Source organism: Meriones unguiculatus, chromosome 6 (genome assembly GCF_030254825.1).
Source record: "Meriones unguiculatus strain TT.TT164.6M chromosome 6, Bangor_MerUng_6.1, whole genome shotgun sequence".
Lineage (NCBI taxonomy): Eukaryota > Metazoa > Chordata > Mammalia > Rodentia > Muridae > Meriones > Meriones unguiculatus.
Window position 1 is genome coordinate 37,473,243 of NC_083354.1, and position 16,108 is coordinate 37,489,350.

Here is a 16,108-nt window from a genome sequence, read left to right on the forward strand (position 1 = left end):
TTTTGGGGGTGACCTGAGCCACCACCCTCTATGACCCGTCTTCAGGTAGGAGCTAGCTCAACAGCTTAGCCACCAATCAGCAAATGTTCACCTAGAGGTGCATGTTTCTGCCACACCAAGACACGGTGCATGAGCTGCGGGTGGCTCCGTGAGTGATGCGCTCACCTCCCGAGCTGGAGGAGCTGAGCTCGACCCCCCAGGTCCACACAGAAAGCTGTGGGTGGTGGCTCACTCTCATAATCCTGGGGACCGTACAACAAGAGACAAACAGATCTCTAGATCCAGTGACCCTAGCGGGTGGCATCACTCTGCCCAGTGTGCTGAACTGGAAAGTGAGGCTATTATTCCCATGGCAGCCGGAGGCGACAGGCTAGTTAGGGGATAGGTGGCCCAGACATAGCCAAAATCAGCTCAGACCTGTTCCTCATACCCAGTACTCCATAAATGGCTCTCACATGTCAGAAAAAAATGAAAAACATAAAATGTCAGCCCCCAATCTGACAAAGTTCTATCTGGAAGCTGGATTACATAAAATACCTGGAAGACTTAGCTTTAAAAGAAATCACAATAGCCAGACAGTGGCGGCCCATGCCTTTAGTACCAGCACTTGGGAGGCAGAGGCGAGTGGATCTCTGAGAGTTCGAGGCCAGCCTGGTCTACAAACAGCCAAGGCTACACAGAAACCCTATCTTGAAAAAACAACAGACAAACAAACAAAAGAAATCACAAACAATATACAGATTTAATAAACATGTTTTGAAAGAAGATGGCTAATTAGCGTACAGGAAGACACTCTCAACTCCAATGTTCATTAGAAAAATGCAAGTGAGAAATCACAGAGAAAGGAAAAGAATGAGGGGGCACACACACTTCACACCCACCCCATGGCTGCCTAGACAATGTTGGCAAAGGTATGGATGCTGGAAACATCGGATGTGCGGATCCAATTGTTAAAGAAAGCTGGAGAAGTGGTTCTGCAGCTAAGAGCACTGACTGATCTTCCAAAGGACTCGGGTTCAATACCCAGCACCCACACGGCAGCTCACAACCATCTCATGTATAACTGTAATTCCAGGGAATTCAACACTCTCTTTGGACCTCTGCCGTGCGCAGACAGACATGTAGGCAGAATGATCTCACACAACAAACAGAACTAAACGGAGGAGGAGGAGACTTGGCACAGGGCAGAGCCCTGGCTTTAGACAACGCTGTTTGTGGTACATGCCTATAGAACGAAAACATACAGGAATGCTTACATTCAGAGCTCACAGCTACGCTATTTGTGACAGTCAACAAGTGAGAGCAGGAGCTGTGGAGGCAGCTTAGGAGGTAGGTGAGCGCCTGCCTGAGATGCCTTCTCTTCAGTCCCCAGCGCCACACAAATCCTCAGTATGGGCATGGTGGCACAGGCTTGGAACCCCAGCTGGGGAGTTTGAAATGGTAACAATAATAATACAACGTTGGGGTACATTTTGCTTCAATGTTACACCTAACTTGGGGTTAGGTTTAGGGTTACTACCTGGAGAAACTGTTCTCTGGACATGAAAGGGCTCCTCATCCCTGGTGTAACACTAAGCACTGTTAACATTCAGGAAAATGGGTAGCTTTAAGGGCTGTTTTTGAAGAACACAAATCCTCAAGAACCACAACTAAAACTAGGTTCCTGATTGCCATACACTGTCTTAATGACAGTGAGGACAAGTGAGGCAAAGATCACAGAGTGGGCACACTTGACTAGTTCCACCTGCCTGGGTCACAACAGCATCAGGTGTGATTTCTCTTCAGACCCACAGGAGAGAACACTGTCGCCCAGATGAGTCCTGGCCGGTACGGAAGCACAGAGAACACGTCACAATGGCGCTGGGGCCAGGAGGCGTCACAGGACAGGGGCCTTGAGAACAGCACGATGGTGGTCAGGAGGGCACCTTGACTGTGGCATTGGAGACAGTGCTCTGGTGACCGCTGGCCTGGGAAGCCCACGGCAGCAGGCCATGCCAGGAACGGGAGAATGGACAACTGAAGGGATCAGGGAGCACACGGGGAAGCCAGGCCCACTCCTCCACAAGTTTGCTCCACATACAACTCCAGCACATTCCATGTCATGCCACAAGACAGAAGGAAGTTCCCACCTCGGGTAACAAAGCCTCTCTTCCTGTCACACAGACAAGGTAACTGGAGAGTGAAGGCAGTCAAGATCTTGATGCCACAGCCCTAGAGAAGACCGACCTCACAGCAGGGAGGAAGAGGGAGGGGAGGAAGGGATAGGGAGGGAGGAGTGCACACAGGTGTTACACAGGTCAAGAGAGTAAACAGACCCTGGGAAATCCCTTTCTTAGAAACCATTAGGAACAGAGGAAACTTGAAGCAGCTTTGTCCAACAGAACTTTCTGTGACTGTGGAATTGTCCTGCCTGGGGACTGCCTAACAGAGAGGCATCCAGTGTGGCCTCTGAGCGCTTGGAAGTGGCTAAGTGTGTGTATGTGTTGCACACACGCTTTTCTTCAAGTGTGTGTATGTGCTGTAGGCATACACACGTGTAGGTGCATATTCCTATGTGCACACACGGGAGCCAGAGGAAGCCATCAGCAAGCTCCTCCGTCACTGTCCACTGATCCTTTGAGGCGGGGTCTCTCACTGAACTGGCTCCCTCCTTACTGTTTCGGTTTTTTTCAGCTAGCTGCCAGCCAGAAAGCCCCAGTGATTAATCCCCTGGCCCTATTATTAATAGCTTAACCTGCATTCCTGAAAGGAACCAGAGAATATCTACCCAGAAATCAAATCTTCCGTCAGAGTCTGAACCTTCCTTTTTTCTTCAGATTCCTGAGGTATGCAAATACTCACGGTTTATTCTCTACCCTCCTCCCAAAACAAAGTACAAATAAACTGGTAATTTAAACACAGCCATAAACTGTGAACTCACTAGAAGAAAGAAAACACTTTCCGAATTTTGGCAGAAGAGAAGCCCTTACTAAACACAACGCAAAACCAAGACACAAACATGGGAATTTTTATACACTCTACCATAAAAATTTAAATGTTCCACTTAAGAAAAAAAAGATGCATTCACTCTCAAAAGGCAGCTGGGCCTGGAGAGGCCTGCCTGCAATCCCGAACTCAGAAGGCTGAATCAGAAGGACTGTGGGTTCAAGGTCAGCCTAGGCTGCACAGTGAGACCTGGTCTCAAAAAAATAATAAAAACTCCATATGAAAACATCCTACCGGGAGAAAATATCAAGCAGTAGAAAGAACAGATTTTTTAAATGTTCTTCATAAACAAAGAGCAATTGCAAATCATGAAGGGGAATTAACTTGACAGAAAAAAAAAGGTAGCAGCTGACATACAAGAGTGATAAGTGAATAGGACGTCACTCTGTGGTAGAGAGAGACAGAACAAGGACCTCAGTTTTAAAAAATGACATATGTTCTCTGCACATTTGAAGGAATACTGAGCCACAGGCATGACTGATGAAATGAAAACAGGCCCGTTTCTACCTGTGGCGTCCCAAACTAAATGTTTGTCACTGTTGGGGTTCATGAATGTGAAAAGCAAACCGCTACACTCTAAGTTAGTGGGGGTGCAAGTCAGAGCCACTTTCTGTCATGTATGCACAAGAACGTGGTGTGTGCGCAAGCGGGCCACCTATGAGCAAGGCCACGGAGGACCCTGGCATCCTGCTCTATCGCTCTCAGCCTTATTTTCCCTCAAGTTGGGGGTCCCTCACTGAACCCAGAGATAGGCTGGCTTAGAGGCCTAAGCCGCAGAGATCCTCCTGTCTCTTCCCTCCACAGCGTGGGGTTACAGGCACATGCATGGCTTTCCTGATCAGATGCTGGGATCTGAACTCCGGTCCTGAGGCCTGCACAGCAAGCACTCTTAACCACTCAGTCATCCCTCCAACTTCTACAGCAACCTTTTTTAGAAGGCCACCCAGCAATGTCTGTGAAAACTCAGGGGACTGCAGGGCATTCGGGCACAAGCCTGTGACCCCTGTACTCAGGAGTGCAAGGCCAACCTGGGCTACCTGACACTGTCTCCAGAAGTCCAGGGAAATGAAAGGAAGGACAGGAAAAAAATCAGACAGCTTAATAAAGTAGCGATACCCAGTTTTTGAGCACTACTCAGTTCCCTGTAAGCTGATCCGTGTGTCAGATATAGAGAGATCTCCAAAATGTAGTAGTAAGCGCAGAAGAGCAAGTGATTCCACTCGTATAAAACCAGAAATAGATCAGGCGGAGACAGAGCCAGTATGCACTAGCACTTTCCTGGGTTTACTGAGTTCGCAGGAGCAATCCACGATGAACAGTCATCTCCAGTAAGCGAACCTGGCAATGGGTTGGGGATTGAACCCTTTTAGTTTATATTTGCCTAGCTGGTGAAAATAGAGAGGAGAGCTGCGGGGGGGGGGGGGGGGTGTGGCTCAGCTGGAAAAGGCTTACCTAGCATGCCCAGGGCCCTGGGTTCGGTCTCCGGCCCCACACAAACCAGTCAGAGAGGCAGACCCCTGCAATCCCAGTCCTCAAGAGAGGTGTCATGAGTCCTAGGCTAGCCTGGGCTACAAAGGGAAGACAGGCTCAGAAGTCCAAGAGGTCATCCTTGGCTAAATAAACAAATGAGATTCTCTCAACAACAACAACAAAAGAGGAGGAGGAGGAGGAAGAAGAGGAGGTACACACAGGGGAAAACAAACTGCCCTGTCTAGGCATTTCTGAAATGCTGAGGAAGCGGCCAGAAATTCCCTTTGCTTCCTGGAAAACAGTGAGAGGGGAAATGACTTTAGAGGAAGGGACTTCCCCAGCATCTGCTCAGGACAGGCCAAGAGGGCTGCTACAAGTGAGGGCAACAGTTCAAAGCAAGCAAGGGGCCCCCTTCAAAAGTAATATCAACTCGGTGGAAGAACTGGTTCTCAACTCTGTTTAGAAGGAAGCAGGGTATAAAGCCAACCATGGTGGCTACAAACTGCACCCAGGAGCCCGAGGCAAGAGCCCTGTCATGAGTCCAAGGCTAGCCTGGGCTACACAGTGAGACTCCTTGTCCCTTTCTCAGAAGGGGTGTGGTGGGGGGCGGTTTACAAAGCAACCTAAGCTGCTAGAGCATTTCACGGCTCCTTTGGCTAGGAGGAGCAGGTTGTAGCCTGTGGGAGGACTGGACGCTTGAAGCGAGGGGCCGGAGGTGCTCCGTGGGGAAGCGTCTGCCTAGTGGGTGCGAAGGGCAGGGCTTGACCCCTAGCATAACAACAAAAGAATGGGGTCTGAGGCGTGGCCCTCTCCATCAGATCCGGGGGACACAGATAAGCGCAGCGACTGGAGGCCACCACTGAGTCCGAGGCACCTCGAGGTGCTGCCTCAGCCAGCAGGTGCGGCTCCGCGTGAAGGCGTGGCACGGACGGATGCCTGCGGTTCGGGATTGGCTCGCTCCAGGGTGAGCCACGAAGAGGCCCACCTCCTCTCCGCCTCTCACGGCCACCGGGTCTCCCGAGAGGCTGAGACCACCCGCGCCAAGCTTCCCGAGAACTCGGGGTGCCCGGCTCTCTCCACAGTGCCAATCAGCAGCACTGACCCGAGCACACGCCTAACGCCGACACCCCGGCCTCTGTGTGCCTCTGCCTTCCACCCTAGGAAAAGCTCATTTCTTTGACATTGCTTTGAGCTGCAGCAGGGGCAAAGGTACATTTTATGACAACCAGCAACTCTGAAAGTAAGTTGAGGGGATGGGGAAGATGGCTCTGTGGTTAAGGAGCTTGCTGCACAAGCATGAGGGTCTGAGTTCGAATCCCCGGCCCCCAAGTAAAATTCCAGCACAGTGACATCCACCTGAACGAACTCTGGCTTCCGAGGACACGTGTCCATGCATGCACACACACAAACACAATTAAGAGACAAAATACTGCCACCACCCCCGCCCCTGAAGTAAAGGGATGACTGCGCTGGAACAGCCACCCGCTGACTCAGGACCCCCACCGCCTCTGCTTACCTACCTTGGAACTGGTCTCCATGTGGTATTTGGCACACGCACGGAGCTGAGTCACCCAGAACTGTCTCTCCTTCGCATCAGCAGCTAAAAGAGAGAAGAGGGAGAGAGGAAGGCTTGCAGAGATCGTTCCCCAGCACGGAGCTGGTCGCCCACCTATGGGGGTGGGGGTCTGGGGTCTGGAGTGTGAGGGAGGAGGAGGGAAGAGTCAACACAAACACAGAGCTTCCCCACCGGCCTGACTGAACAGAAAGACCGGGATGACGTTCAGGCATCCCACATTAAAACTGTCTTCCAAAATGCCAGTTATAGTAACTGACGATTAGGCTTTTTTTTTCCCAGCCTCCTTTGGAAAAGCCACTTTGTATACTTAATAAGGCAGCGGCAGGTACCGCTCACACGTTGACTTTAAACATTTCTCTCCCTTGTGGGTAATGAAAGGTTCAAGGTACAGTCTTGCAGTGCGTCCTTTGTTAAACAGAAGCAGGCCTAGGGATCTGCCGAATGACCAGACCGAGGAAGACACCAAATGCTGCCTTGGAGACCCTCGGATTTCTCCCAGACACATTAAGGCTACGGATGTGGCAGCATTAGAAGCAGTAAGAGGTCTTGCTGAGTGTGGGGGACACACCTGGAATCCGGGAGGCTGACACACAAGGATCCAGAGTGCAAGGCCAACAAGGCCTAAGGAATCCAATTCTATGCCAATGTGGCTGGTTGGGAGGGCGTATTGCCAGGGAGGTGGTACAGGGGGTGACGTGCTTGACAGGGGGTTCAGGGCCTGAGCGCCCATGGAAAGAGCGAGGAGTGCGGCACATTCCTGTAGCCCCAGTTCTGGGAAGCACGGACAGGGGGGTGCCTGAGGCTTGCTAGACAGCCAACCTAGATGAATCAGGGGGCTCCAGGTTCAAAGAGAGACTCTAACTCAAAAGATAAGGTGGGAGGAAGACACTCAAGGGTGACCTCTGACCTCCACACACATATGCACACACACAAGTACACATACACACACAAAATAAAGTTTTTTAAAGGAAGAAAGAGATTAAAGCACAAGACGATAATGTGATCACATTCTCTCATTTTCTCAAATAATACAAATAATTATTCTTAAATAGCATGAATATATACATTCCAAAAAAAACCATCTAAGTCATGGACTTAACTGCAACTACCAACATGATACTGTTAGAAAACTAACTGTACAAATAGTAACTGTGCAAAAAAAAAAAAATCTTCCCTTGGAAGTTATACTTGTTTACAAAGATGAGTCCAAGTGCCATTTGCCAAAACTCAGCTCCAACTTGAGCTTCCAAGTACAGTGATCCAGAGTTAGGGCTGGAGAGACAGCTCAGGGCCCAAGGGCTTTGGCTGCTCTTGCTGAGGACTCACGTTAGGCTCCCAGAACCCACAGGGTGGCCCACAACTGTCTGTGCCAAGGGATCCAATCTGTCCCTCCGGCCTCCTCCTCAAGGCACACATGTGATACACAGACATGCGTGAAAGCAACACAGTAAGTGTATGAAAATAAACGATAGCTGGACAGTGGTGACACACGCCTCTAGTTCTAGCACTCAGGAGGCAGAGGCAGGCAGATCTCTTGTGAGTTTGAGGCCAACCTGGTCTACAAAGCGAGTTCCAGGACAACCAGGGCCACACAGAGAGACCCTGTCTTGAAAAACAAAAAGAAATCTTAAAAAGAAATCCAGAGTTCAAAAGTTGACCAGATGTGTGACACATGCCTTTCATCCCTGCACCCAGGAACGCTGTGAGCCTGAGGCTGGCCTGGTACATGGTGAGTTACAGGAAAGTCTGGGCTGTGAAACTCTGTCTCAAAAAAGGAAGGAGAGAAAAGACTGGAAATAGAGAAAGGAGAGAGCGGGAGGAGGGAGGGGGACAAAACTGGGGTGGGGTGGAAGAGACACAGAGATTCTCTCTCGGTCTCATGTGGGCCTTTCATACATTTGTCAAGAGGCCAGTTGCCCAAAGATGATAGGCACAGTGCAGGACTGGGGAAATTAACTGCCAAAGACGAAGGAAATACTATTCAAAGTTTCTGCACCAGAAACCTTCCTTAGAGTTGTGCCACTTGTGACATACTGAGCCAACTCCATCATGTTCAGGGAAATGAGAAAACAGACCATGACACCGAGTAGGTCAGGGCACGGAGAAGCTGTAACCTGCAGAAAACTAACCTGCCATTTTTTTCTTTCTTTCTCTTTTCTAAGTATTTTTTTTAATTTTTTATTTTTTATATTAATCACAGTTTATTTACTTTGTATCCCAGCCGTAGCCCCCTTCCTCATTCCCTCCCAATCCCACCCTCCCCTCCCCTCATCTCCTCCCTGCCCCTTTCCTAGTCCACTGATAGGGGAGGTCCTCCTCCCCTTCCATCTGACCCTAGCTTATCAGGTATCTTCAGGACTGGCTGCCATGTCCTTCTCTGTGACCTAGCAAGGCTGCTCCTCCCTCAGGGGGAAGGGGGAGGTAAAGGAGCCAGTTGTTGAGTTCACGTCAGAAATAGTCCCTGTTCCCCTTACTAGGGAACCCACTTGGTTACTGAGCTACCATGGGCTACACCTGAGCAGAGGTTCTAGGTTATATCCATACATGGTCCTTGGTTGGAGAAACAGTCTCATAGAGGGCCCCTGTGCCCTGATATATTTGGTCCTTGTGGAGCTCCTGTTCTCTCTAGGTCATACTAACTTCCCCTTCTTCTATGATTCTCTGCACTCTGCCCAAGGTTTGGTTATGAGTCTCCACATCTGCTTTGATGCACTGCTGGATAGTGTCTTTAAGAGGCCCTAACCTGCCATTTTCAGTTTATAAAGTTCAGCTAAATTTATGACTATGTCATGTGAAATTTAACAATAATTTCAAATTTGCTGTTAAATTGCCCTTAAAAAAAAAACTGCAAGGGGCTAGAGAGATTACTGAAGGGGCAGTTAGGAGCACACACTGCTCTTGCAAAGGAGCCTCGTTTGGTTCCCAGCACCCACATGAAGAAGCTGGCAACTCCTTCTAAATCCAGCTCCTGGGGATCTAATGCCCTCTTCTGGCCTCCACAGGTAATGCGTGTTTGCAAACCCACATACAGATTATGCACATAGTTAAGAATGAACGCAAAAGCTTTTTTAAAAACTGAGTTCAGTAATCCACAGAATATTAACAACTCATCAACCAACTGGGATGGCTGGACTGTGGAGTGAGTAGTTGGCATCCTCTTCTGTGTGGCTCTGTGTCTTCATCAGCCGCACACATGGATGGGGAGGTTAAGTTTTCCCTTCCGCAGTTTCTGCACCAACAATTTATTAAGCAATAAATGGCGACACGGAAGGCCACAGAAATCTAGCGAGCTGGAAGGTGCGCTGCAGGAATCCCAAAAGAGAGGGGAAAAAAACAGCACAAAGCCTTCAGCTGCAGGCACTTTCATTTAGAGGCTTTGGGTTGTTTTACGGCTTCTGAGATAGGGTTCACGTCCAGATAATACAGAGAGATTAACTTGTCCCATCTCTGCGGTGGTAAAGTTTGGCAGTAAAAACAAGTGAAAATTGAACTAAGAGGCCGGAATCCAGGCCCTCAGCGTGGCTTCCCAGCCATCACCAAGCACAGTCCGGGGCGGGCAAAAAGGGGTTGTCTTTGGTACTTTGGCCTCACTTTGAAAAAAAATAAAATAAAAAGTTTACATAAGAAGGTAAAATTATCAGCCACTAACATGGCCCAGCTTGGCTTGGGCCTTAAGAAATAACGTGAATGTAGAGGGGCGTGTGTGTGTGGGGGGGGGATAAGCTATATGGTACTGGGCTTAGAGTCGTCATGGAAACACGTCTGAGCATGTAAGGGTGCGCACAGGGAGCTTTCGCTGAGAGGAGACCCAGCTACTGAGAGAGCAGGACCACCCCACAGGCTGAGACTCCCACTGAAGGAAGAGGAGCGCGCTGAGCACGGCTCGCACCTCTCTGCTTCCGTTCTGTGGATGTCATGTGACCGACAGCCTCCCCTCCCACTGCTATGTCTTCCCCACCATGTCGGGCTGCGTCCCCCAAACTGCGGCCAAAATGACCCTTCTCTCCTGAAGTGACCTTGTCAGGTATTTTGTCACATCGAAGAGAGAGGTGACTAACGCAGCTCTGTGCGCGTGGGGGTGTGCACACACGCACACACCCTTTCTGCTGATTTCATTATCTTCTCAGAACCTTAACGGAGTGCAGGCCAGGACAGAAATCCTCGAAATCACTCTGCAAAACCCAGACCCAGCATTCCTGTGTGAAGGAGCTGCCTTGTGAATACACAGGTGCTCCCCTCCACGGCTGTCCGGCACACTCTTTGGGGGCTCTGCCTCTGGGGAACTGACAGCGGCTGCCGGCAGGGGCCACGACAGAGAAGGGCTGAGCAGAACGTGGAGAACTTTCCAGAGCAACCCTGGGGGAAAGGCACAAGGACCCCGCGCTTCGTTCACAGAGCTCCACTCCCAACAAAGGCAACAGAGTAAAGATTAAGAAAGGGAGGGGGAGTGGGGAGAGACAGAGAGATATCGAGATAGAGAGACAGAGAGAGACACACACAGACGGGGGAGAGAGGACGAGAAAGTCTTGCCTGAACACAGAAATCTTCAGGGCTGAGCCAATTTCAAGAGCTCCCAAACCTGACAATCAGTCCCTAAGGTTTGTTCCACTTCCTCACCCCGGGGACTAGGACACTAGGACGGGCAAGAAATGCTCACCAACTGAGGCTCACCAATTAGCAAAGGTGTTTTTCGTTTTTTGAAACAGGGTCTCACTATGAAGTCCTGAATGGCCTAAAAGTCTGTGTAGACCAAGCTGACCTTGAACTTGAAGACACTTCCTGCCTCTATGTCCGGAGTGCTGGGATCCAGGAGGTGTGATTTGTTTTTCCACATTTCAGAGTGATTTGCATTTTAATTGCATTTATTTAGTGTGTGTGTGACTGGGCGTGTGTGTATGTATGCCGTGGCACACCTGTGGAACAACTTGCAGTTCTCTCCTTCCTTCCGGTGAGACCAGGGAATCAAACTCGGGCTGTCCGCTTGGCAGCAGAAGCCTCTCTCCAGTGAGCCATCTCTCCAGCCCCCAAGGTATCTCCCCAAGAAAATGAAAGCGCCGGCCGCTGCAGGGCCGCCGGAGCCCACCACAGTGTCACCAGAGCCCGGACCTACCTCTCAGCTTATACATCTCTCCGTTGGCAGAGTACACGACCAGCATGTGGGGAGCTTCGTCGCTCAAGGACACGATGGCTCCAGATAAAGACAGGACTCCTCGGGGCTTCTGCTGCTTGCTCTGCTCATTCACAAAATACTGCAGGAGGCCAGCCTCAAAATCCAGCACAAAGTACCTGGGCAGAGAGATGCAGCGCGTGACTCCTCTCTCCAGCCAGCTCCAGGGTGCACAGCGCAGTTAGAGTGGAACCGAGCCAAACGGGCCATCAGGGCGCCTGAGCTACAAAGCCAGAGACGGGAATCCTCCCCGGGAATCGGCAGAGCCGGGCAAACGGGGGGAGGGGGGGACAGGCAGCAACTGTGAAAGCAGAGCGCATCCTGGGGTACACGCGTTCTCAGGGGACCACCAGTTTTCAACAGTCCAGAGCTAAGAGCACCGCCAGACAGCAGATGGAACCTTGCACCTCAGGGCCACCCCCACCAGTCAGCCTTGCCCTGACCTGTGACCTCCTGTTTTAGGACTACGCGATTCCGTGCCCTCACTTCCATGAGGGCATGCGTCACTTGAGGCAACTCGAGTCTGTGTTCTCAGGCCGTGGCACTCACACTTGGCTCAGAACAAGCACTTAGTTCCTTTGGAGTGAAAGCTGTGTCTTTGTCTACACACACACCATGCTAGGCACTTCACCCAGGGCCTAATGCTCATCTTACCATTAAGCTGTGTTGTGCTACGTGGCCAGGACACAGGCCCCAGCAACCTCACACTGCTTACCACAATGCAGGCCTCTCAGTGACATGTCTTTTCAAGGGGCTTTGAAAATTAACATGGTCAAAAGCAAACACCAGGATCTTGGGGTGGGGAGTGAGTCTCAGCTGTAGAAGATGGAAGAGGGGCTCAGTTGTGGGAGGAGGCTCACTTAGAAGGAACCATAGTTATTAAGAATGAAAAACCTTTTTTCAATTGATTACCTTTTTTTCCCAAATGACTACCAAGTTGTTAGGCAACGATTCGGAAGCTTTTCGACGTACTGTATAAAGGAAGTTATTTTTCTAGGGCAGAGAGGAATATCCTGCTGCATAGTCCAGGCTAGCCTCACTCTCAAGCAGTCTTGCTTCAGACTGCCAAATGCTGGGCTTACAGACACGCACCCAGCCTGGCTTAAGCAGCTCTGGGGATCGGATCTGGGCCTTCACGCACGCTGGGTAAGCAGTCTACCAACTGTGCTATCCCCCACCCGGCCCTGCCCCCAAAGAGGCAAAACACAAATGTACAAATAAACCGTTTGAACGAAAGAAGCGATTAACAAAGTATCCCTTTCCAGATGGGTGGGCCAAGTGGCTCAACCTGTAATCCCAGGATTTAGGAGCTGGAGACATGAGGATTGCCTCGTTAGAGAGGCCAGTTTGAGCCACACTCTCAGACCCTGTCTTATAAACAAACAAATAGGGACAGCTAGAGAGATGGCTCCGTGGTTACAAGCACTGATTGCTCTTCCAGGGGACCTGGGTTCAAGGCTCAGAACCCACACAGAGCAGTGTACAGCCATTTTAGACTAGGTCCAGCCCAGACAACACCCTCTTCTGGCCACTAGGGGTACTTCATGACCACAGTACACAGATAAAACACCCCCACACAAGTAATCTCAAAGCTAAAACCAGTACAAAAATAAGTGGCCAAGTGCGATGGCACATGCCTTTAATCCCAGCACTTGGGAGGTAAAAGCAGGATGATCAGGAGTTCAAGGCCATTCTCAGCCCCAAGGTGAATGTGAGTCCACCCTGGATTGCTACAGGAGACCTGTCTCAAAAGAGAAAGGAGGGAGGGATGGGAGAGGAGGGAGAAAAAGAAGAAGAGGAAAGACGGAAGGGAGGAAATCACGAACTTATTTTTAAAAGATAGTTGATATAGTTGTTTTCTACATAGAGCTGAGATTTTAGCTTATCAGAGGGATGGAATCGTGTCTGGTTTTACAAAGAGGGACGCTGTGTTCCTTCAACATGGCCTTTGAAAGTAAAGTCAGCTGGAGTCACAGACAGATAGTGGCCTTGCACCTGGCATTAAGAAAGGCTCTTCCTGTTGCTCCCAGCTCCTGGGAAGAAAGAAATTAAACTTCCCACCGGGTCATGGCTCTGTCAGGTCCAGCCTGGAGCAACAGCTGAAAGTCATGGCTTTCACTCTGAGGAGAATTGGCCATACTTCTGCATTAGCCAAATGAAACTGCCAGGAAGAACTGCTAAAGGGCTTTTTTTCCAGAGAGCAGCTGAAACAAACCTAACCTCTACAACCTGAGAGAGAGAGTGTGTGTGTGTATCTTTGAACTGTAATATGCAATTTGACTGCTGTGTAGGTGAACTAAATGAGGTATAGAGAACATTTTCTTTGCTAAATTAAATTTAAATGATTGTTTTGGGGAAGAGAAGAGAGTAAGGGGGAGGAGCCAGATCAATCCGGGAAGAAAGCTCCCTTTGTGCTAGCAGTCTGGGGAGGTTTCTGGGGTGGCTCCGCAGGGTTCCTAGGCAAGGGCCAGGCCCTTCTGGAAGGGCTGGAACAAGAATCCATCAGCAGCATCCTACGACGCGTCCTGGTGCTTTCAGAGACACACCAAGTGCACACAAATGTGCAAACAGGCCCTCCCATTCCCTAACACCTGTGCATATCACACTCACACCTGTGTTCACACTCCCACACACACACTCCCACACTCTCTCACAAACCAAGCCAGGCATGCCCATGCAGCCACAGCCTTGCTTACGCCTACCTGAACACACGCAAGCACACGTTACGTACGCTCACTCATGGACAAGCAACATGAGTATTCAGAACCTGGTTCCTCTGTCTGCAAAAGCCGAAAGCTGACTGACCTTCTCCTGTAGAATATTCTGTCATCTCTGTGGCTGACAGGTCAGCCTGCTTAGGAAACAACCCTTCCCAGTGCAAACATTACAATCCGCCCGATGTACAAGCCTCAACGGTGATTCTTCTAGTTTCATTTTTGTAGCTATAATAAAATGCCCTGACCAAAAAGCCAGACCGGGGAGGAAAGGTTTGGGTTTATTTGGCTACAATTCCAGGTCACCATCCACCACTAGTGCCATCATCCTCAGTCGAAAGCAGAGAGAAATGACTCCTTCCCGCTTTCCACTGCTTCTCCTCTCCGGTACAGCTCAGGACCTCCTCCCACAGGGGATGGTGCCGCCCACAGCGGGCTGGGTCCTCCTACATCAGTTAAGTATGGAGACAATCCCCACAGACATGCCCACAGGCCAGCTTGATCTGAGTAATTCCTCAGGTAAAACTCTACCCAGCTTGTGCCCAAGCTGAAATGTAAAGCCAATCATCACATAGACAAACCTCCTTCCCCAGTGCACAGGATACGAGCCTAAATGTGCCCGGCCCCAACGTGCACATCATAATCCCAAAGTCATGCTGTAACCCTTCCCGGTGCTCACTCCACGTTCCCCAAGTGCAGGCTGTAACGTGTTGAAAGCAGATGCTCTGGCCGCAATGAGCCTGCCTGGTGAATTTACAAAAACATGGACCTTCAGCACAGTCTATGTTTGCTCTTTTCTAAGGAGAGGAGGAGCACAGAAACACGCCTGGCTGGGCATGTGATTCCTCACTGCAGTGACAAGACACATGACAAAGGCACCAGTTTGTTTTAATTCACAGCCCGTTATGACAGGAAAGGTATGGTTGCGGTAGTGTGAGGCAGCAAGTCACGTACACCCAGAAGAAAGTACACAGATGAATGCTGGGTGCTCAGCTCACTTTCTCCCCTCTGTCCAAACTCCCAGCCAAGGGGAGGGTGGGGCCCACACCAGGGTGGCTCTTTCCTCCTTGTGAAAGCTTTCTGGAAACTCCCTCGAAGACAGGCCCAGAGGTGTGTCTCCTGGGTGATTCCAAACTCTGTCGAGCTGGCAAGATTAATCTTCAAACAGAGATTCACACTCAGTCTCATCGGTTCAGCTGTGCCTGGGCTCTTTTGTATAGATTACACATTCTGGATGAGCAAAAGGGCCCAAAAAAGTCCAACAAGGTTCCAGTTCCACAGCCAAACCGCAGCTTGCTTAATCTTTCCTTTTCTTTTTACTATTTTACCCTAAAACAGATTCTCACGTAGCCCAGGATAGCCTGGAAATCAGTACGTGGCTAAGCATGGCCTTGAGAAATTTCTGCTCCTCCAACTCCCCAATGCTAGCTACCACAGCCAGTTTATGAAGCACCGGGAATCGTGCTCAGTGCTTGCACGTGCTGGGTAATCGCTCTACCAACTGACTTACATTCTTGACCCAAGATGCCTTTCCTTTATTTAATTATCATCAATCATCATTACCGTGTGTGTGCGTGTGTGTGTGTGTGTGACACATGCACACAGGTGCCACAGCATGCAGTCACAGGTCACAAGACAACTTTCAAGAATATGTTCTCTCTTTCTTTCCATCATGTGGGTCCTGGGAATTGAACTCAGGTTTTCAGGATTGTGTGGTAGATGCTCCTCCAGCTGAGCCATCCCACCAGAACTCAGTTTGTTCACTCCCCATCAAGAGGCCCCAACTGAGGTGGCAGGCATCTTACCTATACAGTGAGAAGACGCTGGGGAAGGCCTCATCAAGCAGGGCAGGAAGGGGCAGCCAACTACAGGGGTTCCGTGTTCTCCAGCACGGACTAGGGTGGCTCAGCAGCTCTGTCCCCACGGTCAGCTGTACACCCAAGTGAGACCTAAGCACAGAGTCCAGCTGTCCCCACACCTGCCCCAAGATGCTAACAGTTCAACCAGGCCAGGCCAACAGAAACCACACTGTGCCATCTGGGGAGAGAGGCAGGCCAGTGCTCCTGGGCACAGGGAACACTGTCAAAGGGTGCACTGTGACAACCAGGGGCCTCCAAGCTGGAGGCTGCAGACCTGTTTGGAGAAAGCCGCAGACTAGCCAGGGTCTAACTGGGAGTTCCATGAGGGACGAGGACT

General features: G+C 50.3%; 1 protein-coding gene across 3 annotated transcripts in view; it reads right to left on the reverse strand.

Annotated features, from left to right (window-relative positions):
* The window catches only part of Osbpl10 (oxysterol binding protein like 10), a 221,606-nt gene that overhangs the window by 136,546 nt on the left and 68,952 nt on the right, over positions 1-16,108 (reverse strand). For all 3 annotated transcript variants that reach the window (XM_060385109.1, XM_060385108.1, XM_060385107.1), the window contains exons 2-3: positions 11,142-11,317; positions 5,976-6,055 (exon numbers count right to left, since the gene is read on the reverse strand). In XM_060385109.1, coding sequence (XP_060241092.1) covers positions 5,976-6,055; positions 11,142-11,317 — 256 coding nt within the window. The remainder of the gene's footprint in view (positions 1-5,975; positions 6,056-11,141; positions 11,318-16,108) is intronic.